Genomic DNA, 24,903 nt, shown 5'->3' on the forward strand with positions numbered 1-24,903 from the left:
GAGTGAAGCAAATCTACCAGCCACTTGCATAGTTTACCAGCATTTGGCTGGTGGATGGTGTTAATTTTATAAAATTGTTTCCCATAGATATATGTCAACAATTAAATGCTTGTTTCATCATCTTTTAACTTATAAGCATTACAAATGTGAGTCATTCAAAAGTAAGCCCAGAATGCACAAACAAGTTTTTTTTCTTTAAAACAAATTTTATTTCAGAGAAAAATACAAAAAAATGTTTACGCCTTAAAAGAAGTCTTTACTGACATATGGTTAAGAAATAATAAAAATGTGTGTCTTAATAAGTTCAAAAGACAGATCTGCATACAAGAGCTAAATATAGAAAAACCTAAGATATTGCCAACAACACATCAATGACAGCAATGCTAAACAGAAGGGTGGAGGGCGCTTATACCTATAACAGTTAAATATATAGTATTCCTGGGCCTGAATACAGTATTATGAAAGGCTGTACATGTAGTTAGACGGTTCCACACATTTAAAGGTTTGTTACAACTTTTTGTCATATTTGCTGAAAACAGTAGCACATTACGCAGGTAATCTGTGAAAAAAAATCATGTTCCTCTGCATTCCTAAGTTTCCAAGATTAACTACCAATCAAAGCTGAGGAATCTCTACGCAGTGTCAATGATTGCTCATGAACTGCAGTCAAACTGATTGAATAGGAATCAATATTCTGCTAGTGCATTGCCTATTTCTCGCCTCAAATTCTTTCTGAAAGATATTTTAGTGTGCAGTTTAGCTGAAACATGAGAAAGTTTGGTTGTTTTCCTAATGCCATTAGGAACACCAGGAGGAGGCAGAGGGAGGTGGATTTTTTTCCATGGATGATCTGATTTGTGTAAGCAAATATAATTTTTTTTTTTATCAAAGTTGCCAACTGTAGCTTTAAATGACATCACTGAAACAAATATGGACACATTAAGTGATTGGACTGAAAACTGGCACTGACATTGAGATCATGCAGCTCTTGATGATGAATACAGAAAATGTTAACAAGAAAATATTAACAAGATGGCACTTTTATTCAACTAGAACATGATCCTAAAGGCTGGTTGTCTTTTTTATAACAAAGTAGTATTGACTACTTGCATAGTAGCTTTTCAGCTTAAAGGCCTAATAAAATGCATAGAATTAAGTTTGTAGTGTTGACTACCAAATAAGGTTTCCAGTTTAACACAATTAGGGACAAAGCATTCCTCGTTCTCTGCATGGACAGTTTACATCATTCTCAAGCACTACTAGCAATATTTATAGTTATTGCAGTATTAGACTAACGCACTGAAGGTCTGAAACCATGCAGAGGTAAAGGTGATGGGTTACTCATAATTTAACAGAAAACATGTTAATTAAAACACGATCAAAACCAATCTGAACCTGAGAGCAATATAAATGAAAAATTGTGCCGTCTGAAACTTGTACTTGCAAAATGCATAATTCATACATATATTTTTGTAACTAGGATAGTGTGATTGCAAAACCTCTTAGTACCATTATCACTGGTAGCTCTGTGGAGTCATAATTAAGATCAAAGACCAAAAAATGGATATGTCTATGATAGTCATCCAGTGTCAAAACATTGTTGTCACTTTATTTATTTTTTTATTTTCCTAGTCCAACTTGGCAAATTTGTAACTTAAGACAAAAAGTAAGATAATCAGTAAGTCTATATGTGGATTGTAACTGGAGTCTTGATAAGACGTTCAAGAAGCCTTTGAACAGCTGATGGATGGATGTTTGGAGGGAAGAAGAAGTGGTGTGCACATAAAGATGATTTGATCCTGGATCCCTTGACTCCTGGTGGACCTGCAGCATGCCAGCAGGCAGTGATTGATTTTGAAGAAACCAGGTGTGTGTGTGTGTGTGTGTGTGTGTGTGTGTGTGTGTGTGTGTGTGTGTGTGTGTGTGTGTGTGTGTGTGTGTGTGTGTGTTGAGGGGGTTGGTATCACCGTGTTTCCCTTCTGCTCTGACTCTTTCATTCGTCTGATTTAATCTTCATCTGTGCTTGCATCTGAGCGATCATCTGCTGCATGCGTCTCAGCTACAGAGAAAGAAAAATGTTAACAAAATCAGAATAATGGGAGTTTTTTTATGTAACCATACAATTTTCCCACCAATACATTTCAATATTGTTCCTCACTTGATTGATATCCCTCATGTTTTAACATGTTTCAACAATTACAATCTAAAATGTTTCCCTTTTTCTTTCTCAACATAGTGTTTTTGTATGTCAGTGACATAATATATAATTATTATTTAACATAATTTGGAAAAAATTCAGTAAACTTTATATTTCCAAAACATCCAGTAGTGTGTACATCTTTGCATGGAAGATAATTTCAGGAAAATAAAGTGTTTCATGTTTCTGGCAGCAGAAAAAGATATCTTATTTGGAAAAAACAGAAGATGAACTGAGTAACCAGGCAAATTCACTGATATTTAAAGTGTTCAAGAAAAGTTACTCAAAAAAAAAACAGAAGAATATCTGTTGATTCAATATTTTGGTTTTACTTTAAAACCAGCACAAAGTGATGATAGTTTAGGACCTAATGTTTGTTCTAAAGTAAACCCAAAAGCTTTTCTTACACTTACTCTGCTCTTAGGATCTGCCTAGTAGGCATAACGTTGCTGTACTGTGAAAACCACATCTCCAAAATGTCAACTTTTTATTAGAGGAGAAAATCAGCCTTGTTTTCTGCTTTTTGACAATGTATTTTTCAGATAATCTAATGTTTTTTTTAAATGGTTTATTTAGCTTAATAAATAGGAGAATTTTTGCAACTCATGAAGGAATATTTAATCTTTAAGTTTGATAGAATTTGTTTTTAAAGAAGCACATACTATTGAGAGAGTAGCAAGCCAATTAAGAGCAATTAGGAAACAAGTTCATGGCGTTTCTTTTTCTAAATTAAATAAAGCCAAACTGAAGAGCTAATGGGATACCTGGTTTGACTTGCTGGTAAACACTTCCTTAAAAAGGTTAAGACCTTCAACAGTTAGGGTGAATATAAATGTAAATAAATGCTCCATGGTTTAACCAATCAGATGCTTGCATTCTTAATGTTTCAGTATGCTTGAAGGTTGTCCAACCATGTATTAAGGCAAAGCACAATGGTTGAACAAACAAAGAAATGAAGTGCAATCTACAGAGAGACAACCTTCAATGGAGAACCTACGCTGACTGATTGGCAGATGCAAAAACAACGAGGTGATGAGCAGTTAGCACCAAAAGACATCACCAACATGAAAAAGCATCTAATGGACTTCCACTTGAAAAAGGTTTAAAGTGTTGTAACGATTGAAAGGTTAATATGGTAAAAAAAAATGGGCCCATCAATAAATTAATGCTCTATTGAGACAGATAAAGAGGATGTAAAGCTTTTAAAACCATCATGAGTCCCACTGTTAAATATTAAACTCCTCTGTAGCTTTCTATGATGTCTATCGCCATCTTGTGGCTGATAATAGACATTCAAACAATTCAGCTTCAGAGAAGTTTTACTTATCAGACCTATATGTAGCCCTTTCTCATCTGGTCTTATGTGTTTGGAGAAAAAGAGAGAGAGAGAGAGAGAGAGAGAGAGAGAGAGAGAGAGAGAGAGAGAGAGAGAGAGAGAGAGAGAGAGAGAGAGAGAGAGAGAGAGAGAGAGAGAGAGAAATGTGCACCTTGCTAAATTTGAAAATGAATATTAAGTCTAAGTTTAAAATTGATTAAAAATGTTTATATTCAACCTAGATTGAACACACACACACACAGACACACAGACACACACACACACACACACACACAGAGAAATCTTACCTCCCACCCCAAACACTGACAACACATAAACAAATGTCTGTTTTGGACTACCTATATAACTGAGGTCATTCCCACTGTAAAACTGGGCCCGGACATCCAGACAGGAAGTGATGGCATATCCTGCCTGGGCACATTGTTTACAAACAGCTCTGATTGGACCCCACCCGCTCTTTATGGTGCGCTGCACTAGCAACACAAACAAGTCAATCAAGAGCAATCAGGAAACAGGTTATTGCCTGGTGACATGTAGGCTCCATTGCCAAACATGTAAACAATACAAATAGAAGATCTTGGGGGGAAAATAAATAAAACTTTGTTTCTCTATCTAAAATATATAACACTGAAGAACTGCCCCCTATTTCCTAAATTAGAGACGCACATTTCACAGCCCCTAAGTACAGGGGGAATTATTACACCGACAAATAAAACATACTGTACTCTTTTTTCTTTTTTTTAAAGATTTTTTTTGGGGCATTTAGGGCATTTATTTTTGACAGGACAAATGAAGACATGAAAGGTGTGAGAGAGGGGGGATGACATGCAGCAAAGAGCCACAGGCCGGAGTTATCTGAGTTATCAACTGAGCTATCTGGTCGCCCTGTACTCTCTTATAACATACTGTACACATGGCATGCGAGTATTCTATTAATATGAACTTCTGAACTTATCCTCTAATGTGTTTGTGTGTTCTTACCTCGGCCTCTTTCTGTAGCAGGATCTGGTCCTTGTCCATCACATCCTCATCCGCATCCCTGCAAAGAAACAAAACACTTTATTTTAAAAACCTATGTTGAAATAGAGCAACATGTGCTGTTTAAGTTATATAAAACGGTATCTCACCTGCCCACTCTCTTCAGCCTCTCTGAACGGAAGTTCTCATAATGCAGATCTTGAGTTACCTCCTGGAGGTCTTGCATGTGGGTCCTGCAACAAAAAGACATGCAATCCTTTCTTCACACACTGGGAGGTAGTAGAGACTCACTGCAAACTTTTTCTTTAGTGGACCTTTAAAACCAGCTTAATGAAGATAAAGTTCTATCAACGTTTTAAACAACGTTCTTTCAAAAAAATCCTGTTTTAAGAAGTTGTTGCGAACAAGGCTCACACAAGCATGGTGCGTAGTTTGAGGAAGTCATTGTGCTCAGGGTTCTCCACTTCAACAACTCCCCAGGGGTAGAGACGACCACGGATCTTCTTCCCCTTCACCTCAATCAGCTGGTTGGAACCAATGACAGCAAAGGGAATGCTCGCCTGGGAGAGGAAGATAAAGGTCAGAGGATCCGCAGAGAGAAACAAAGTAAAAAAAAAAAAGGTTTGGAAATTAAAGGTATCAGAGAGAAGGGGGTGAAATAAAGCACAGCAATGATGAACAGGCAGAGAATGCTATCTATATACCGTACCTTCAGGACTCTGGTCTGCTCCTTGAACTCCTCGTCCTCGTCAGAGTCGGCGTCTGGTAGCTGATAAATTCTGATCCCATGCTCTGCGATCTCATCCAGGATCTGAAGACAAGAGAAACCTAGCGTGAGCCGGCAGGGTCGTGACCTCCTGACACGTCTCATTGCACAGGAAAGCGCGACCGTTGAACCCTGCAGAGGTGTCACCCCAAACACTCCCTGAGGGGCAGCTTGACTTTCTATGAACAATCTGTACTCAAACAGTGCAGAAAAGGATGTAGAAAAGCACTTGATTGAAAAACAGTAAAACATCCTCACCATCACAACCACTAAGGACCAGTCTCCTCACAAAATATCTTTTAATGAAAATGTTTTCATTTGTAAAAAAGAATTCTGACCTTTCAATTTTGCATTCATGTTTAATTTTGTGTGTACTCGATACTCATAATGAATTTAGTATTCTAGTCAGTTCTTGTACTGTAGTTTACTTTTCGTTGTACTGTACTTGTAGTTTATCTTATAGTATCTTAAATAATACTTGACAATAAAAGCTAATACAATCTACAGCCAATTCAGAATGGCAGATACTTCCGTAATTTATCTAAATATATGTACAGTTTATAAAATGTGTGTATTCACTGTAAAGTGTGAGTCATATGTACAAAATAACAGCTACCATGCAGACCCATAAACAGAAAGTGAGAGAGCTCTATAGACTAATAGGAGGGTATGAGTGAGTACTAGTTGTTGCAGCAACACATTTAATTAAAGCCCCCCATGGAGGAAAAGAAGGGTGAGACAGAAAGGGTAGACAGGTGAAAAATAATAACGGTCTGTGTGTGTTTCAGAAACAAAGTTCTCACCCTCCTTTATATAAAGGCCGACCGGTGAAGAAACAAGTTAAAACAAAGGCGCTTTCTTCCCTGCTACCTTGGGGACAGATGTCCGTATTTATTATTCTAAACATCAAAGCTGCATTTTTCTTTTGTTTTCCCAAGAGCAGAGTTTTTAAATCCACAATGTATTCTTATGTAATGGAGCCAAAAATGTCAATTGTTGTAACTGACTTTTGGGGGGGGGGGGACTTTCATGTACTGTAGTGTATACAAAGACAGCAGTCAGTCAGCCAGGAGCCTGGGAAGTGAGCACAGGTTTTCCTACAGAGCGCAACTCCTGTTGGAGCCCTTGTTATGGCTGTCGCTTGTTTTCTCAGTGAGCTCTGTGCACAGTGTGTGTGAGATGTGTTTGCGGGGAGACTCGGGTATTGTTGTGGGGCCTATCTAAAAACAAACAGACTTTGCAGGATTCAGAGGAGAGCATTACTCAGGAGTAGAGCCTCTTCTTCCTTCATTCACTCAAACACCCATGATTTACAGATCTGTGGAACATGGAGGCTGGATAAACATCACTCTGGTAGGGCAGAGCATAAAGAATTTTGAGAAACTCTGCACTCAGTGGGAAAATAAACATTTGTGACACAATAGCAGGAAAAATTGAAACAAACAACAAATCCAGTCACAAGTAGATAAGGTAGAGACAAACTTAGATAAAATCTGACAAAATAGGAAAAATCTAACTGTAAGACCACTAACTAACCAGTTAACTGAACAACCAACAAAGATAGTGTAACATATTTTATAAATGCAAACCACAATTAAACATCCAGAAATAATATCTGGTCATCACACAAGCAAGAGTCCGTTGTCTGCCATCATCTGTTTCCAGACCTTGGTAAGCCAAAAATGGCTGTTTACCTGAATTATTCTGTTCCGCAACATGTGCTTAGTGCAGCCTGACACCTATCATTAAAATTTTCAGTGATCATCAGAATTCAAAAATCACTGCCTGCTCCAAATCCCTATAGTCTCCTGTTGATTTACTGTACACAATGTAGGCAGTAATCCCTAATGTCACGCCAGCCTCCTTCTCAAAGTTGTGTATTTTTATTGGCACGGGCATGTTGGCAGTGGAAGCCATTTTAGTTTTATGACCATCCTGTGCGGCTATAATACAAACCCCCCACCCCCATCCCTCCCTGTGCTGTTATGGTTGGCCGTGCAAGTCCACCCAGTGCTGTCAGGGCAGGAGACAAACAATGCCACATAAGATTCTGCTTCAGTATTAATTAGAAAAGGAAGCCGAAGATTATGAAGCAATTTTTGTGGAAATTACTCCGTCATTTCAGGCAGTTATGATAAGTGAGAGGGTGGAGGCCGATGTTGTTGAGCTAGAAAATGGGTTAGATATGAGACAAATTGCAGATGAAGCATGCATTTCCAGTGTAAAGTCATGGCTGTTTCAGTTCAAGGAGTAGCAATATTAAATATACTGTAATGGTTATGTGTAGTCCAAATATAGCATCCCCGCAGACCTATACATAGATATAATTACATAGGGTGAAGTTGTGGGAGATGAGGCTAAGCAGTTTTTCTGCAATGGCACAGCAGGTTTAACCAAAACCTCCAATCACAAAGAAACAGGGTGCAAAACCCATCATTACGGGGATCAACTGTTTCATCACATCAACCTGACAAGGGAATAATAGATTTTTATGATTTGTTCATTCTCACAAGCAAACCCACAAAAATATGAATGTTTCAAACACCTCTTACGCGATGACAAATGGACCCTGAACAAACAACATTGGCAGAAAACAAATAGATGCCCAAGAAAAGAGCAAGGAGACAAAAGAGGGGATTGTGGTGAGCACTGCAGACCTGACATTCAACAGGCAACCGCATGCACAAGCAAAGTTACAATAACACAGTTGTAGTGTGACCGATGAGGGCATAACTGAGCCTCCTCTGGCCTGGCATGGTGTTTGTATCCTTTAAACTAAAACTCTTACAGGGAACAATACTTGGAAGTACAAACATGTACCAGAGCATTCTTAGGAAATAAACAATGCAGAGAGAAAGAAAAAAAATTCCACAAAGCAAAACAATCAAACTGCATCTCGACACTCATAGGCTTGACACTAATCAACCCTGATTGAAAAGAGCAAGGATCTGAACTTGAGAGGGACCAGACAAGCAGCACTTTCAGGTAATGTTTATGTAACCTCACAGCTGCCTCTCAGCTTCTGCAGAGTGGCCATGGGAAGGAAACGGTGCATCATTGCCATTAGAAGTAGTAGATCTGATCAGCCTTCAGTGGCTTTGAAACCAGTTTCATACTAAAAAAACAACTTGAGGAACAGGGGCCCTCTTTTTTTCAAGACTGCAGTTTATTAAAAAGGAAAATGCTGGCCATGGTGAGCGTTACATTTGTTCTACTGAGTACTATCTAGCCCTTGTGAGACTCCTGTAGGTTCAATTTATGTGTCTACATATCAGTGAATAAAACAACTGCTTACTTTCCCCCTACTAAATCCATTTCATTGACACATAAATCTCTGCACTTACACTCTCCAAAGGGCTAACTTAAGGTGATATGTTACCCCCATATGCTACAGGCAGTATTTAATAGTAATAAAAAGTTACAATCCAGGTGAGAGTTCTTACATTTCAACGCAGGACCAATGGGTCTGATAAATTCCAACTATCCAGCCCATAAACTATGTAAAATATGAGTTCTGGACATGTAGAAATATGGTCTCTTCCCAGATAAAATAAAGGGTCAAAGACCTTTTTGATTTAAAATAAAAATGAGTACTGGCATCCACCATCTTCTGCCAACAAAGTAAGACAAGATTCTCTAAATAAAAAAGGCTACAATTTAGTCAGTATAATAAGGCATCAGGCTTTTAAGTACATTTGCATAGAAATATACATATTTACACTAACTGAAGTGTATTGAGTAACTGTCACTGTAATTAATATTTAAAACAACACATATTAGATACCTCAATTACAAAATTATTAAACAAACAACAGAGATCTGGCAGCACGAAACAACAAAGGTGATTCCTACTACTATTCTTTAGTTTCCTAACTTAATTTGCCTTAAGACACATGAGAACAAATGCTTCTCTCTTGCCAGGAAACGCCTTTCAACTAACCGGCTCCCTCCTGCCTGCAGGGAGTCTTTGGGGGGGTGAGGGAGCCCCAACAATACCTGAACTAGGGGGGGTTCAGAGGGATTTAGACCTCAACACACACACACACACACACACACACACACACACACACACACACACACACACACACACACACACACACACACACACACACACACACACACACACACACACACACACACACACACACACACACACACACACACACACACACACACACACACACACACACACACACACACACACACACACACCTTTGTGAACTGGTATAATCCAGCGAGTAGGAGTTATGCGTTACGTTTGTGGAGCTTTGTCGTCGCTCCAGGAGGCCAGTGGATCACCACAGATGACGAATGACCTTCAGACCATCTACAGAGCAAATCCCTCTGACTGTTCAAATATCATCTTCTTTAAAAAGTACCCGTACAGCACAGACTCTGACATGCAGGAGCACTGGGAAAACAATATCTTTTTGTTCACAGGATTAAAGACACTTGCATCTGAGACTTAGTGGACGGTCCGGACTGGAACAGACCAATCGAGAACAACTGGATTCGTCCTAAGACACTGATGGAAAGTACAAAGGAAGTCACCACAACCATGGCAACTCGAAGGCATCATACAAGTTGTGGTGATCAACACACTTGCACGCCTACACATGCACAAACACACCCACACTCCTATTGTCTGGGCTAAGTATTAGTACAGTTAAGACCACCCACCTCTCTCTCTGATCAAAGAGCATGGGGAGCAACAATCAAGCTATTCATGTAATCTTGTCTAAGAGCAATTTACAAGGGGATAGTGTAAGTTAAGTATTTCAATCACGTATCAGGTTTTTGTAACTTGGTCTGGTAATCAAAAGAGTTCTCAACAGCAAACTCAACAGCAAAAAGTGACTCATTAGCAGCACTGCAAAGTCCGGAAAGCATCTTTTCAGGTTGGCCCACTAACAATGAAACTTGTTGTTTTCACACTGTAGCTGGCTTGTACTTTCTTGAGAACAGGTGATAGTGAGTAATAGAGCTGCTTGTGCCATGAGGAAAAACGCATATTTATTGTTTTAAAATCTGCAGAGACATGGAACATGCCCTGGCACAATGGCAGAAAAATAAATACACCCAGGTGTTTGAAACAGTGGGAGGAAGAGGACTGGGCATAAACCGAACAAGGACTCATAAACTAACTAATACACAAACACAAAGTGGCAATTAATTAATCACCATTTAACTTTTAATCATGGGGCGCCTGTCTAGACATGTACAAAGAAAGACTATTAAGAAATGAATTGAACATCAAATTCACATATTTAAATGTCATTGATCCGCTGCCCATACCTGCCTCATAATTTCCCTTTCAAGCTTTACTGATCTGAAAGCTGACGTTTACCCTCTGAGCTAGAACTGCTTAACTTTCTGTTGCAATTACTATTTAAAAAAACAAACAACCTGGTGACCTGAATACTGGCCGGTTCGAGCAGTCCAGCACTGATAATGTGTCCCAACAGGGCCATAAAGTTGGTTCACACACCGGGGGTATGGTGGAGCGGCTGGAGGAGAAGACAGTGAGTCAAACAATGAGAGGAAAACTGTGACAGTGAGGTCTGTGGAAAAAATGCTTCTTGTCTTCAGATAACCTTCGATCGTAATTAAAGTGCAACTTTAAATACAACTTTCTTACACTTTTGAACTTACTTCAGTGTTTATTTATATATTATAAGTAGCCATTTGTACGTTTTTGCTTCCATAAGGATTCCAGTCCAAACATTAATCAATCTGGTACTTTATGTTCAAACAGAAAACAGCCAGTAAAGCAGTTTGAGACTAAAGCCCTGCACAGGATATGACTTTAAGGTCTCAGACTGAGAGGATCAGTCCCTCAATATACCCTCCTCAGGGCAACTTATGAGCTAGAGACCAAAGTGACCCCGGTGAAGGAAATTGACATTAGAGCAAAAAAAATAATAAAAGAAAAGGAGGACACAAAGACGCAGAGGAAGAAAGTAAGAGGCAGCTGAATGAGGCAATGCCAGGAGAGGAAGGACTGAGCGAGACGCAAGCAGAACTAAGGGGCTGAAAGCATGATGGGAGGTTTGTTAACTTTGTTTGTGAGGCTGAGCTGCAAAGGGCAGCAGGTTGTGTCTTGTCAGTGAAACAGTCTTGACACATTGCAGGAAACATATATTGTTCTATACAAGCTGTGCTGTCCCTTGAGAGTGATGACGTGGTGGTGGTGGGGGTGAACGGTGAGAAAGTGCCCAGTAAAAGAAAAAGAAAAAAAAAATCGGCTTTGTGGCAGGTTCTTGACTGCTGTTGCTCTGATCTCAAAGGAAGGCCTGATGCCCCGCTACACTGTACTGGACTGTAGGGAAGGACTCAGACATGTATACATAAGAGCTACTTCAACTAATCTGATTGAACCAACAAATACTCAAGCCAGATATATTTGTTCTCCTGAGAGACACTTAACGAGATAAATGAGCATGACTATGATGCTTACCATTTACAATCACTATGTTTACAAGCACACAAGAAAGCAGACTGCTGTGATGAATCAGTGAAGGCAGGAAGAGCGCATTTTTGATTGCTACTACTGTCTGAAATGAGTGAGTAATGTAATGTTTGTAAAAGTTCTGGAATCATTTACATAAATTATGTGTAACATGTCATAAGAAATTTAGTATTTAGTGATACAATACTGCCGTTTTTAATAGTCAGAGAATTTGAACTGTGTACTAGTACTTGTACTAGTATTTTGATTTTTGCGCAGCGGTTCAGCTGTGAAAAACAACTTATTTAATGATTGAACTCAATAAAAAGACAAGTACAGTTTTGTACAGTATCAGTCATAGCTTTGACTGAATAATTTTGGGAAGACGCACAGCAACGAAAAGTTATTTATCCTGCTGCTGTTGGATTGCTCCCTCCCTTGCATGTAAAATAACATTCAGAAACCTGTTTGAGGATATACATGGTTAACTTTTCAGGTTTCTACAGCAGGAATTCGACTGCATTAAACAAGCATACACGGACAGAAACGGAAACAAATTGCACAGAAACACCACTGAAGCATACTTTTACAAACTGAGATGAAGATAAAAATTGTGTATGCCCAAAATGTGCTGAAACAGGAGATAATGTACCCTCTTTAGGGACACATGCCGTTTCTAATTTGAGGTAAATTAACCCTCTGCATTTCCTGACAATAATGGCTAGTCCAGGAACTCATCATCAGATACAGTCAAACTAACTTTGTGTGTGTTACTAGTACAAAAACAATACCCATGTCTAAATTTAGTTAGGAAATAAACATGTTTTCTTCATTGCTAGAATTGGAAAGCATATGGATTTGGGTTGTGTGTGTGTGTGTGTGTGTGTGTGTGAGAGAGAGAGAGTTTACAATGGTGGCCCTGCAACTTAAGTCTTAACTCGAGTTCATAAACTGTACGCGCGCACGCGCGCACACACACACACACACACACACACACACACACACACACACACACACACACACACACACACACACACACACACACACACACACACACACACACACACACACACACACACACACACACACACACACACTAATATACACTAATAATAATATATCAATAATATACAGTCTATGCTCACGTCCTCCTGGCTGGTGCTGTACCAGAGCTTTTACTTTTTTCAAAATAAAAGCTTGCGTCAGTTTGATAAATCCCATGGTCTCTACAAAGCTATAGCTCAAATGTATCTGGTTTACAGGGAGGTATTAGAAATCCTGTCTGTTTTTTTTGTATTTCAAGAGCAAATTGATCCACAATATGAATATAGATTGATCATTTATTTTGTTGGAAACTAATACTGTATCTGAAGTCTCTTTCCCGAAATTCAGCCTTGGTGAAGAATTACAGCCACTAGAGCCAGGCCTACAATGAGATTTCCTTAAGATGTGCAATTTCTGTGTCTGTAGCTATTGAAGAGGAGGGGGGGGGACCAATTGCCACTTTGTTCGTTCGAAAGCCATGATGTCTCTCTCTCATGGGTGGGCCAAATTCTCTGGGCGGGCAGAGTAGAGAAAAGGGAGATAACCCTTGTCCCTTATGACCTCATAAGGAGCAAGATCCCGGATCGGCCCATCTGAGCTTTCATTTCATCAAAGGCAGAGCAGGATACCCAGGGCTCGGTTTACACCTATCTCTATCTACAAGTTTACGGACACGTCTCTTTCTCTCTCTCTCTCTTCTGTGTTGCATTTGTTTTCGGGTTTGTCTACTTTTTTTAAGAAACCGATTCTTTTTTCGGGGTTTGCGTGCTTTCCTTTTTGCATTGTTTCTGTAGTTGCAGCGTGTTTATGTATTTGGTTGTTTTGTGTGTATTTGCAGTATTGTTTGCTGTATGCTGCGCATGTGTTGTGAAATTACTAAAGTCGTTTTCTTAATTTGCTTGTGTTTTGTCTATTTGCATGTTTTCTTAAATTGCAGGGCGTTTGCTCGTCGGCCACCGTAGTTTACAGAACATAGTGTACAGCGGGAAATGTCTGTTAAGGGAACACTTAGCAGAGCAAGTGAAAAAAAACTGTTAGACAGTGTTGTGGACAGGTCAGCAGTAAAGAGTTTAGATCAGAGTGATAATGTTACAGTATATGCGCTGCCCCACTTTTACACTTCTACTGTGTTTACAGTAGAGGATGTCTAACAGTGATTTGAATGAAAAGCAAAACATGAACAAAATTAAACAAGAGTTATGTTTATAACTGTAATCAAGACAGCTGACTTACTGCATGCTGCCAGCTGGATCAGAAAGCCAACTAGTTTGGGATTTTCTGTAGATTAGGGCGGGGGCCAGGAAACATTGTTTTGTTCATCGTAAGTGCCAGAGGAACACTCAGAAGGTTGAGGAAGGTCAAAACACAAAACAACTCTACAGGGCCAATTCAACTGGCAGGCCCCTTAAGGACAATGCAGTGATGGAATTTCACCTCTGATGCTGGCGAAATACTAGTGAAAACACAGAATAAATGGAGCTACTGAGTTCTCGTATTGTCCTAATGAAGCATGTGTCAAATCTTGTCTTAGGAAAGTCAGAAGGAAAGACTGTGTGTGTCCTGAATCTGTGATCATGTCTGCCTAAGATGCTGCATCAGCAATGGCAGTCAATCTGACTGTGGGAGCCTCGACCAAATCAGATCTGCTGCTGAAGGGAACAGACGTGAACTGGACCTGAATGAGGCAGGTGGGAGGTCTGGGAATGAACGAGCAGGTGGGGAGACAGGCTGACTTCCAATTAAAAACAGTAATGAAAAAGAAAAGTAATTTGCAACACCAGGCTATACCCTGCCCACATTTTTTCTGAACTAAAACTAATGATTATTTTCCATTTTTAATTAGTCCTACTTTCTCAATAAACATTTGCCTATAAAATGTCTGAAAAGAGTGAAAAATGCCCAACACAAGTGTCACATGGTGAAGTCTGAACAACATCTAAATCCCAAAGATATTCCATTTAGGACGACATGAATCAGAGAAAAGCAGCAAATACTCACATTTTTTACGCTGGTGCCAAAGAACATTTTCAATTTTTTCACGAAAAATTGCTCAAATACTTATACAAATAAAATATTAAAAATATAAATATTATTAAAATAGTCACCAATTAATCTTCCATTGTTCAATTGAATGACTAATTGTTTCAGCTCTATTTTGAATTAAGACATAGAGACCATAGCAAGAATGGCGATTTCCATATTAAGCACTGAATTTCTTTGGAATTTAATTTTTTAGGTGAGTAGAGCCGAGTAGAGTGGAGGTTATCAGCTGCACATGTTGCAGTGAGGTGTATGTGTGTTGTATCGCACTACTGTGTCTTTCCCCCTCTGGACAGCAAGAAGCTTAGGAGCTTACAGCCAGGCAGGCAGACATTTGGGTCACTTCCAGCCAGAAGTATCTGGGATGGGTTGAGACTGGATGAGATGTTCTGCTTCTACATTATATACAACACTCTTTTCCTACGTATGTTCCTCTAAATATTTCCTCTCTTATGTCGTCCCTCCCTTTACTTTTAAACAATCTGGTGGTATCATCAAGAACACAAAATGTAAGCCATAAATCAATGCAATTATCTCAGGGAAGTAGCCGTGTGCTTTCTCACATGAACACACGGATGTCTGACATACCAGGTTGCCAATAAGAATGGATACGTGATTTTGCTATTATTAGTGTATTATTCAGTGATCCACTTTCTAATGGCTAAACCATATAACTGTAGATGTGACAAAAACAAACACATAACACACTTCAAAAGTCCCCAACATCCTGACAATAAGTGCTTAGACAATTCAGCTTTTTCCTTGTGCCAAGAATCAAATCTTGGGGAAAGATGATCACATATCCTGTATATAGAACAGCTACAGGTCAAAATTATGTGTGTGTGTGTGTGTGTGTGTGTGTGTGTGTGTGTGTGTGTGTGTGTGTGTGTGTGTGTGTGTGTGTGTGTGTGTGTGTGGGTGGACATCAAACTCACCCTCTCTTCAGGCGATCCCTCTCCCTCAGTGTCAGTGTGTCAGCCTTGGCAATGACTGGGACTATGTTGACTTTGCTGTGGATGGCCTTCATGAACTCCACGTCCAAAGGCTTTAGACTAGCAAAGAAAAAGAAGTAAACAAAGAACAATTAGGAGACAGTGGGAAACCGAGGATAGCGGACACAGAAAAAGGGGAAAATTTTGAGAGGAGGAAAAAAAAAAAAAAAAAAAAAGATCAGTGAGAAATTGGGCGGGGAGGGAGAGAAAAATCAGAGATGACACCAAAGGCCAAATAATAAATATAACTTTACTTTACAGTGTGTTTAAGAAACGGAAAGACTTCCTTAAGGCAATCTTGAATGTACGGGAATAGACTCCGAGAGTGTAATACCTCGTTAACGCCAATGACTAGGGTCGGACCAGGGTTCCCTTCTATGTCAATTCAAACCAAGCCAGTCAACACAGATTGATCCCTGATCATGACAGAATTCAGATTCAACCTGGGTCACAACCCGGGGAGCGATGCAAACCAATTACCTCAGAGCTGGAAAATGGCGAAGAGATTTATACTCATTTAATGAACAGCTAACATTGTTGCATACCCCAGTCCAGCTTTAAACCACCATAACTAGTGTTTGTACAGTAGGCTCTCAGTAGCCTGCGGTTAAACTGCAGTCTGTGAGCTCGGGCGAGCGAAGAGAGAGAGCGGAACGGGCCAGTAAATGAGAGAAATAAAACGGTACTTTCTGATTGTTACACAGCAGCTACGTTTTAAAGCACAAATAAATAACCACAACACAGATGATTTCTTAGCATCAGCAGTTAACAAGGAAGTAAGCTACTCTAGTATTGATTTATGACCATTTCAGGATGAGGGGATAACGTGTATCTTTGTTTAATAACATTAAAAGTAAAGTTGGGCTTTGCCGTTAGCTTCCTGACTCATTTTAAAAAAAGAAAGAGGGAGATTGGCTGCCAGCTGTAGATGCGAGTGGCAGTGGTGTGAAAGAAATATATGTTTTTTTCTATTCTTTTCCAGCGGCTACATTCTAAATAAGAGTAAAAGCACAGTGAGCTTTACACAACATCCATGTTGTCCAGTGAGCACAACTGTGCGCCCACTGTGCGACCCTGGTTGAGCATTCAGTGTAAAAGGGGTATAAGAGTGTCTGTTTACCCGTGTCCAAATGGAGATATGAAGTAGAAGCAGCAGTGCACCCTGTTGTCCACAATGTGTCTTCGGTTCAGCCCGCTCTCATCATGGAGGTATCGCTCAAACTGATTGTCAATGTATTGGATGATGGTCTTGAAGCTAACACCAGGGACACAGGCAGAGAAAGTTTTGTAAGCCTCCTTAATTACACCAAATAACCATGTAAACAGTATTTTAACATCAACACTGAGTATGATATTGTCAGGTGAAGGAAAGGAAATCATACTAATCGTACAAACTTTTTAAGGCTTTCAGGTAATACATGTAAATCTAAGAGTATCTTTACTGTCAATGAGAAACTGTAAGCCAAATGGTTTTGGGCTCCAACGCTGACTCACTGTGTGGTTTTATGTCAGGCAATATACCACTGCTGTTGCAATATTTTGTATCTCATTACAAACATTACATTATACTACATTACAAGCTTTAAAACTACAGGTGGTCTAAGTAAAATTACTTCATTCAAATTCAAATAAATTTTTTAAATATAAAATTAATTTAACAAACTGCTGTTTGTATAACTGCAGAAAAATGGACTTCTTGCTACAGGCTGAATATAAGCAATTTTCACACCTTTTATTAATGACTGCTCAGCTGGTTTGATAAAGACAAAGTTTAACCAATGATCAAATGGAATTATCTTCTAGGCAGACGGCATAGAATAAAAATCAAGTTGTCAGAAAGAATATCTTTATTTTGGAGCAAAAAATAGTTATTTAAAAAAAAGAAAAACTATAATTGCACCTAACTTAACTGATCTCTGTCCAGTTAAAAAGCCTAAAGTGCACTGTTGATTAACTTTTAAACATTATTTATCAAATTATTGAGAATGTGAAATCAGACACATTCTCCAGTGAGAAAAAAAAAAGGTTTCTGTTATTTCATCATTTTTGCAGTCGTTTCCTTTTTGGTAGCTATTGTTGAATGGGTGCAGGGGCATAAACAAGAAATGCACGCACACCCACACAAAGGAAATCTAGACATAGGGAATGCAGAGGGAGGAGAGGTAGGAAATAGGGAGTTTGGGATAAAACTTGAGAAAGGGAGTTGTTGTTGAGATTAAGAGGGAAGGATTAGAGAGCATTCTGGCAGGAAACATGTCCCAAGATATAATTTCCTACTCCTACACAGCACATAAACACACCAGTCCTGGCTATTGATGGCATCGCCGTATCCAGGGGTGTCAACCACGGTGAGGCGAAGCTTTACTCCTCTCTCCTCGATCTCTACAGTTGATGCCTCAATCTGCACCGTCCTCTCAATCTTCTCTGTAGAGTGGAAGTACACAAACAAATGATGGTTGGCATAAACAGAGTCATCTCGGCACCTAAGTGGAACATTAGTATCCCAAATTCCTGCCTGGCTTAAGTGCTTTCACAAGACGCTGAGCTGCCAACTGTAGGCTTCAAGGTGTATACACCTTTAAGATGAATTCATGGGTTTTGTCATCTAAAAGAGCTACAAGCTTTTTCTTATCTGCACAAAGACAGAGGACCAGGGAGGGCTCGGTAATTGTTTTCAAGCCAGCACAAGTCCTAACCTAAGTCAAGTCATAAGAAGGGCAGGGTCATATTTTGAGACTAAGGCATTCCCAACATTCCTCTTGAAATAATGCGCTGCTGGAGACATTGCAGCAGACGTTTCTCCATTATTACAGTGTGCACTTTTGTGTATGTGTATGCATGTGTATTTGTTTGCATGTGTACGTGTGTGTGTGTGCACTAGGGAGTATACCTGCGGCACCAGGGATGTAGCGTTCAGGGTAGAGATCAGTGAGAAACAGGCTGTTTATAAGTGTCGATTTGCCCAAGCCAGACTCCCCTGAAAAACAAAGAAAGTGAAAATAAAGCTCTATTTTTTAAAGAAATCAAATTGTCTACATTACAAGGAAAAAAGGGATCACTCACCAACAACCATAAGGGTAAATTCAAACCCTTTTTTCACTGATTTTCGGTGCACTTGGTTTGGGAGGTTGGCAAAACCTACATAACCTGCTGCATCTGGGAACTGTGGAGCACAATATACATACAAATTGCACATAAGGAAGTATTGAACTAGTCAATATGTAAAATCTAATTAAAGGAGTCAGTAATTATGTAATTTTATGTGATTTCCTACACTACGTTTTCCTACTTGTTTTTCATTATGACGTGTGTAAAGGTGCAAGTGGGTGTATTGTGTGTTTACTTTGCTTTTATTGTAGAAAATGCTGCTGTAACAAGGTAATTTCCCGGCTGTGGGATGAATAAAGTATTATCTAATCTAATCAAATCAGAGTGAGGTTGATGATGATGCATATCATTCCAACGGGTAATAAAGTACTTACACATTTATACAGGATATCCTGTCTAGATGCCTGTGCAAGCATGTGTGCATGAGATTACAAGTAACATGAGTCTTAATCACCACTACCTTCATAGAAACCCCTGCTGAATACTTTGTAATCTGTCATATTTTAGTTTAAAAACTGTAATGTTGTGACATTTCAGCTTGTTACTCACCTTTCCTTTCTCTCCAGACTGAGACATCGCTGCGGTTTACTGGATGGCTGACGAGCCTGCTGGTGGAAAAAATAAGAGATATAGTGGAGAAATAAATAAAATTAAATCCCCTTAAAAACTGTTGAGAGCAACTTCCCCCCTACTAGCAGCAAAACACTACTTACAGGCATCTTGATTAAAAGCTTTCGCAAGCATTCACTCACAAATTTCCTCAAAATAAAAAAAGTTGCTTGTAATGTACTTCAAATTTTTGATCTATCCAAAGTAAAAAAGTGATGAGATTTTGAACAAATCATACAGCATGTGGGAAAAAAAACAACAGAAGCACCCATAAAGACAAATCTTGGTTGTGACATTTGTCCATGGAAAATGACCTGCCACATTAATTATAATGCTAATCAGGAAAATATATTATTTTATGCTTTACAACCCAACACAAGGGTTTTGCTTCGCTCCCTTTGTTCAGTTTGAACCAATTTACTTTTGGATTTAAATTATTATTGCTGCTGTGACTCGCAAACCCTTCTGGTTACATCTGTCAAAGAATTTCTAATAAGGGAAGAACTTCCACTCTCTCGATACTCCCGGCTTCTGAACTGGGGCGCTCACAGGTCAGTGCAGAATGAATGGGACTCTATGGAACTATAACCCCTGTATGTTCTTTACCACTATCGCAAGGAAGGAGCAGAGATTAAAAACTCTGGGTAACGTGTGTTCCCAGACTACCATTAAAGTGTCTTATATACCCCGTGCTCCTGACCCATGACCCTGAGCAAACAGAGCAACAAGCCTGCTTGATAAATTAGCTACATAATGACTGAGCAGGAAGAACAGGCTCTATTTTATCACTAACATACTGGTCCTTGACAGGTGGAGTGTGATAAGCATTAGAAAGAGGAAGGTGGTCGTGCGCTGCCAAAAAGAGATGCACTCTGGTTATGTAATCTTAGTTAGGGGCAAAAGAGGTGGCATGGGAAACTGGATTGCCCTTTCTCCATTGGCATGCAACAAACGTACATTTGTGGAACCATTTGAGACTTAAATCTTTTAGACGATAGTCGGAGGGCCCTCAGTATCGTTACAAAAGTGGGCAAAGATTTCTCTTACTGACAGGGTGGTTTCACCGAGCGCGCTGGGAGAACAATGGTTGTTTATCACTCATCAGTTCCTGGAGCCTTTCCTATACAGGGCAGCTCAGCTATGGGGAGAAGGGAGAACACGTGCTGCACCCCTGATTACATTCAGCTTCAACCACATATTTGGACAGAAAGGAGAGAAACCAATAATATTGGGTGGAGGGGTGCCAGGTTAGGGCCGTAGAAGTCTAAAGGTTAACCAAGGCAGACCTTAAGTTTAAACTATTGTGCAATTAACTAACAATCTCAATCTATAAATCATTAAAGTCATTTTTAAAGCAAAGATTAACTAGCTTATCAAATGTGAATATTTCCTGGTTTGTAATAGTAGAGTTAATATTGGTCGGTCAATACAAGTTGTTTGAACATGTAAAATTGGGCTCCAGGAAAGTGTGATGGACATTTTCTTGACATTTTATAGACCAAATGATTCAGTGTTCAATTGAAAAAAATAATCCGCAGAAGAATCAATAATGAAAACAGAGTCTTCACCCACATTGGCAGCTCTGTGCTTTGAGCTAAATGCGTATGTTATGCTAACATACTGAGGCTTAGCAGGTATAATGTTTACCACGTGCACCATCTTTTACAACCATTTGGGGTTGATGATGGAGCTGAATAAAAAGTCAGGGAATCACCAAAGTTATCAAACTTCATCCTGTATGTGGAAAATATGAATGTGTATACAAAATTGAATGGCAGTCCATAAAATAGTTGACATTTCTCTTAAAAAACAAAAATGTCAACCTCATGGGGATGCTACAGGAAGATTCAGAAGATCACCAAAGACATTAGGATACATCCTCTGGAGAACATGAATCACTCTACAAAATATGTGCCAGGCCGAGGATAAAACTTTGAGCTGTTGGTGGCATGAACGGAAACGTCTCAGGATCATCAAGTCATTAGGATTCATCTTCTGGGCAGCATGGTGGTATCACATTTCATAGCAATTCATCTAATATTTGTTGAGACATTTCACACAAAAATCTAAAATTGTGGCCTCATGGTGGCGCTAAAGAAACATGTCAGGCAGTGGAGTAGCGCTCCTAATTTTGCTATATTGTAAAGTACAATAAAAGCATTCAAGAATTCAAGACAAATGTGCTTTCTTTGTAAATGAACTTCTCATTTAATGTAGCAGCCCACACAGGCGTATTCATGTGTATCACACACTCCCAAAGTGTTATTTCTCTGTGGGAACCAGCATTAGTCCGGCAGCAGATTAATTAAACCGTTCCAATATCGCAGTTGTAATATCACAAAGACAACACTACAGGACAGACAGGCGGGAGGCACACTTCAATAATGCTCTCTTAATACTGGCCATTTAATCGGCCAGGCTGCTGAGCTGCTTACACACACAGCTATCAACAGCCCAGACGTGGGGGAGATTAAACAGTTTGGGCCAAAAAAATGCCACCTTAGTAAAGCCAAAGTTCTTGGCATGTAAGGCATTTATAGTTGATTTATTGGTTGGAGTAATGCCATTAAAGGCAGCAGTGCTGAAAGAACTATTCACCTTCCCGACAGGCAGTGTCAAGGGTCCGCACACCCACTCTCTGTGGATTAAAGACTTTCTGATTTTATTAGAAACATAGAAACAATAATGTCACACCATGGAGATTTAGTGAACTCGGTGGCACAACAACAAAAATGGTAATTTACTGGCAACTGATGACAGCAACCCCAAATCTACTGACCGAGCAGTGCGCGCGCGCGCGCGCGCGCACGCACGCACGCGCACACACACACGCGCACACGCACACACACACACACACACACACACACACACACACACACACACACACACACACACACACACACACACACACACACACACACACCTTGACAATAAGTAAGTAGCAAAGGTGGTGGGCAACAACAATAAAGATAAGGTTTTGGGTTTTAAAACCCTTTATAATATGGGCCCAGAGCGAGGAAGAAAAAAAAAAAAGCCACAACAATAAGCAGTGTGAAAAAGCCTTTCAACACTGAGGAAACCAGCAGGCCTGTTCAAAACAAACACACACAGTTCCAAGCACAGGATGGACCGTTTATGATGATAGGGAACAAGTGGAAGTCATGCAGCAACAAAATAGCTGCTGAACAGTACAATAAAGTTTAGGTGGAAAAAATAAATCTCTGTATTGATGACTCATTGTGAAACTAACAATGTGGTGCTGTTAAGGTTGCAGGTTTTAAAAAAGAATTAAATCTCCATGCTCGTTTCTGGCCATCTGTATAATTTGGTTAATGGGCATTTATTTGAGAATATTGCAAATGAAAGAATTAATAAATTATTATTTTGAATAACAAGTGCTGAATCTCAACATAAATCACTTGATTATAACTTAGATTCATTACTCATACATTATCAAGTAAGAAACCATCAATCAACAGAAAATTAGAAATTGATAGTCAATTTTCTTTAGATTGAGGAAGTACTGCTCTTCTCTGTTTTTGTCATGGTAAAGTTAATATTCTTCATTTCGGGGCTTTTGGTCACACTAAACAAGGAAGTAGAACATGTCACCTTCATACTCTTTGAAAATCACAATAAATATTAATATGACATATTAATAAATTATGAAAAAATAAACAACCCTAAATTTGATGTAATCACAGCCTCATTACGCCTACATTTAATGAAGGTAAACATATTTATTTGACTGACTACGTACAGCATTGTAAAACAAAGTAAAACAAATGTCAAATATGACAATGGTATCACTATGAATCTGATAATTGTAGGGATCAAAGTAATTTCGTACATGCATTTCTTCACCCGGTGTTTCTGGTTAAGAAAAGGTATCTTGCTGTGTAACACCATCATTCAAACCCCCGACACAATCGTTCAAGTCCACTTCGGTCTGTCATTGTGAATGAAGTTTTGTTTTTCCATTTACACCACAGACAAAACGGGAGGAAACATCCCCTTGTAGTTTATAGTGTAAGACAGATGTCTTCCCTGATGCTCCTGTGCTGGCCAGTGTTTGTGAGACAAAGGCACAGGAAGGGGAAAGGTCAGAGAACGGTGAAGGTGCTGGACCACAAGCCGGAGACATCTTTCAGTAAGAGATGTTGACTTTCTGATAGCAAACTGATCTGTGTCCAGATGGGTAAAAAGCTAAATTGTTTCTGAAGTCAAGGGCAGCTGCTAGCCTGAGATTACACAGTCTGCCATCATGCCCACGGTGTTCACCACGCAGCAAGAAAGGAAGTGAAATATGCATGTTTTCACTGAGCCAAAAACACAAGCAAAGATGGATGATAATTCTTTAATAGTGGCCCTCCGCCACCATCTTAGACAGACACATAATAAGAATATGTTATTGTTTCCCACTGTTATTGTGAAGTTGTCCAAACACAAAATTTATTTGGCGCAAATGTGCCTTTACAATCAAAAGGTCAAGGATTAGTCGGATGTTAGAAAGTGATTTAAGAGTTCAGGAATGTTACACAAGAAGGATTTACAGGAAATGCGTGGAAGTCAATGCTTTGAAAGGCACGTCTGATGCAGATTTGATATGGTGCTGATTTGGGAATATGAGGCCCACTGAAGTGTAGAGAGTTACCATGCAATGAACTGGGACAAAAAGACTTCAAATCAATTCAAAAGCATTGAGTGTTTTCAAAAAATGTATTGGGATATCATCATTGATGTGAAAATCTGAGGACGGAATGTTTACTTGGACATTTGTGTCAAATATTTAAGGAGAATATAAAACAACGCTTCAGTCATTGGACATGGGAGATGGAAACGTGTGTGAAGGCCTCTGTGGATGTCTAACGTTACCACACCCAGTCTGACACTGACTGAGTTTACAAAACATCAACTGGGACAATAACATTAAGTTATACGTTGTACGTACGCAGCTAAATATCGCAGGTCCTGAAACTGTGATTCACTCTTTTAAACTCGGTTCATAAACCGAATTTGAGTGTAATACAGCACTGGAGGTTTGTTAACGTTACATGTCAAACTTTAGCAAGCAACAGTTGTTACCGCGGCTGGTGTCATGTTTCCAGCAAGCCTTCAACTGACTCTCCAGTGTGTCTTCTCCCCCCTGCTCCTTCTAATTCAAACAGTCTCTAAAAACAGACAAAAAACACTGAGCAGTGCCTTACCTGAGCGTAACTTTGAATTATTGTTAATCAACTGGAGCTTCTGCCTATTGCCGCTGTCCCAGCCCAGGAAGGGAAACCCGGAAACCGTCTCCGTGAGTCCGCCCCCGCCCTCGTCCCTTAAGCTTTCTATTACCGCCAGCTATCTTGCTGCGCCACTGACGCCATTACGGCTCAACGG

At 39.5% G+C, this 24,903-nt stretch overlaps 1 protein-coding gene across 1 annotated transcript; it reads right to left on the reverse strand.

Annotated features, from left to right (window-relative positions):
- Positions 1-235: 235 nt before the first annotated feature.
- Positions 236-24,903, reverse strand: LOC116689752 (septin-2). Its single transcript, XM_032516370.1, is given in 12 exon segments — positions 236-2,059; positions 4,515-4,572; positions 4,661-4,744; positions 4,926-5,071; positions 5,221-5,322; positions 15,741-15,861; positions 16,922-17,056; positions 18,102-18,225; positions 18,692-18,778; positions 18,865-18,964; positions 19,459-19,517; positions 24,726-24,903. Coding segments are annotated over 11 exon segments (1,050 nt in total). The 5' UTR covers positions 19,486-19,517; positions 24,726-24,903; the 3' UTR covers positions 236-1,993.

Source organism: Etheostoma spectabile, chromosome 5, assembly GCF_008692095.1.
Source record: "Etheostoma spectabile isolate EspeVRDwgs_2016 chromosome 5, UIUC_Espe_1.0, whole genome shotgun sequence".
Classification (NCBI taxonomy): domain Eukaryota; kingdom Metazoa; phylum Chordata; class Actinopteri; order Perciformes; family Percidae; genus Etheostoma; species Etheostoma spectabile.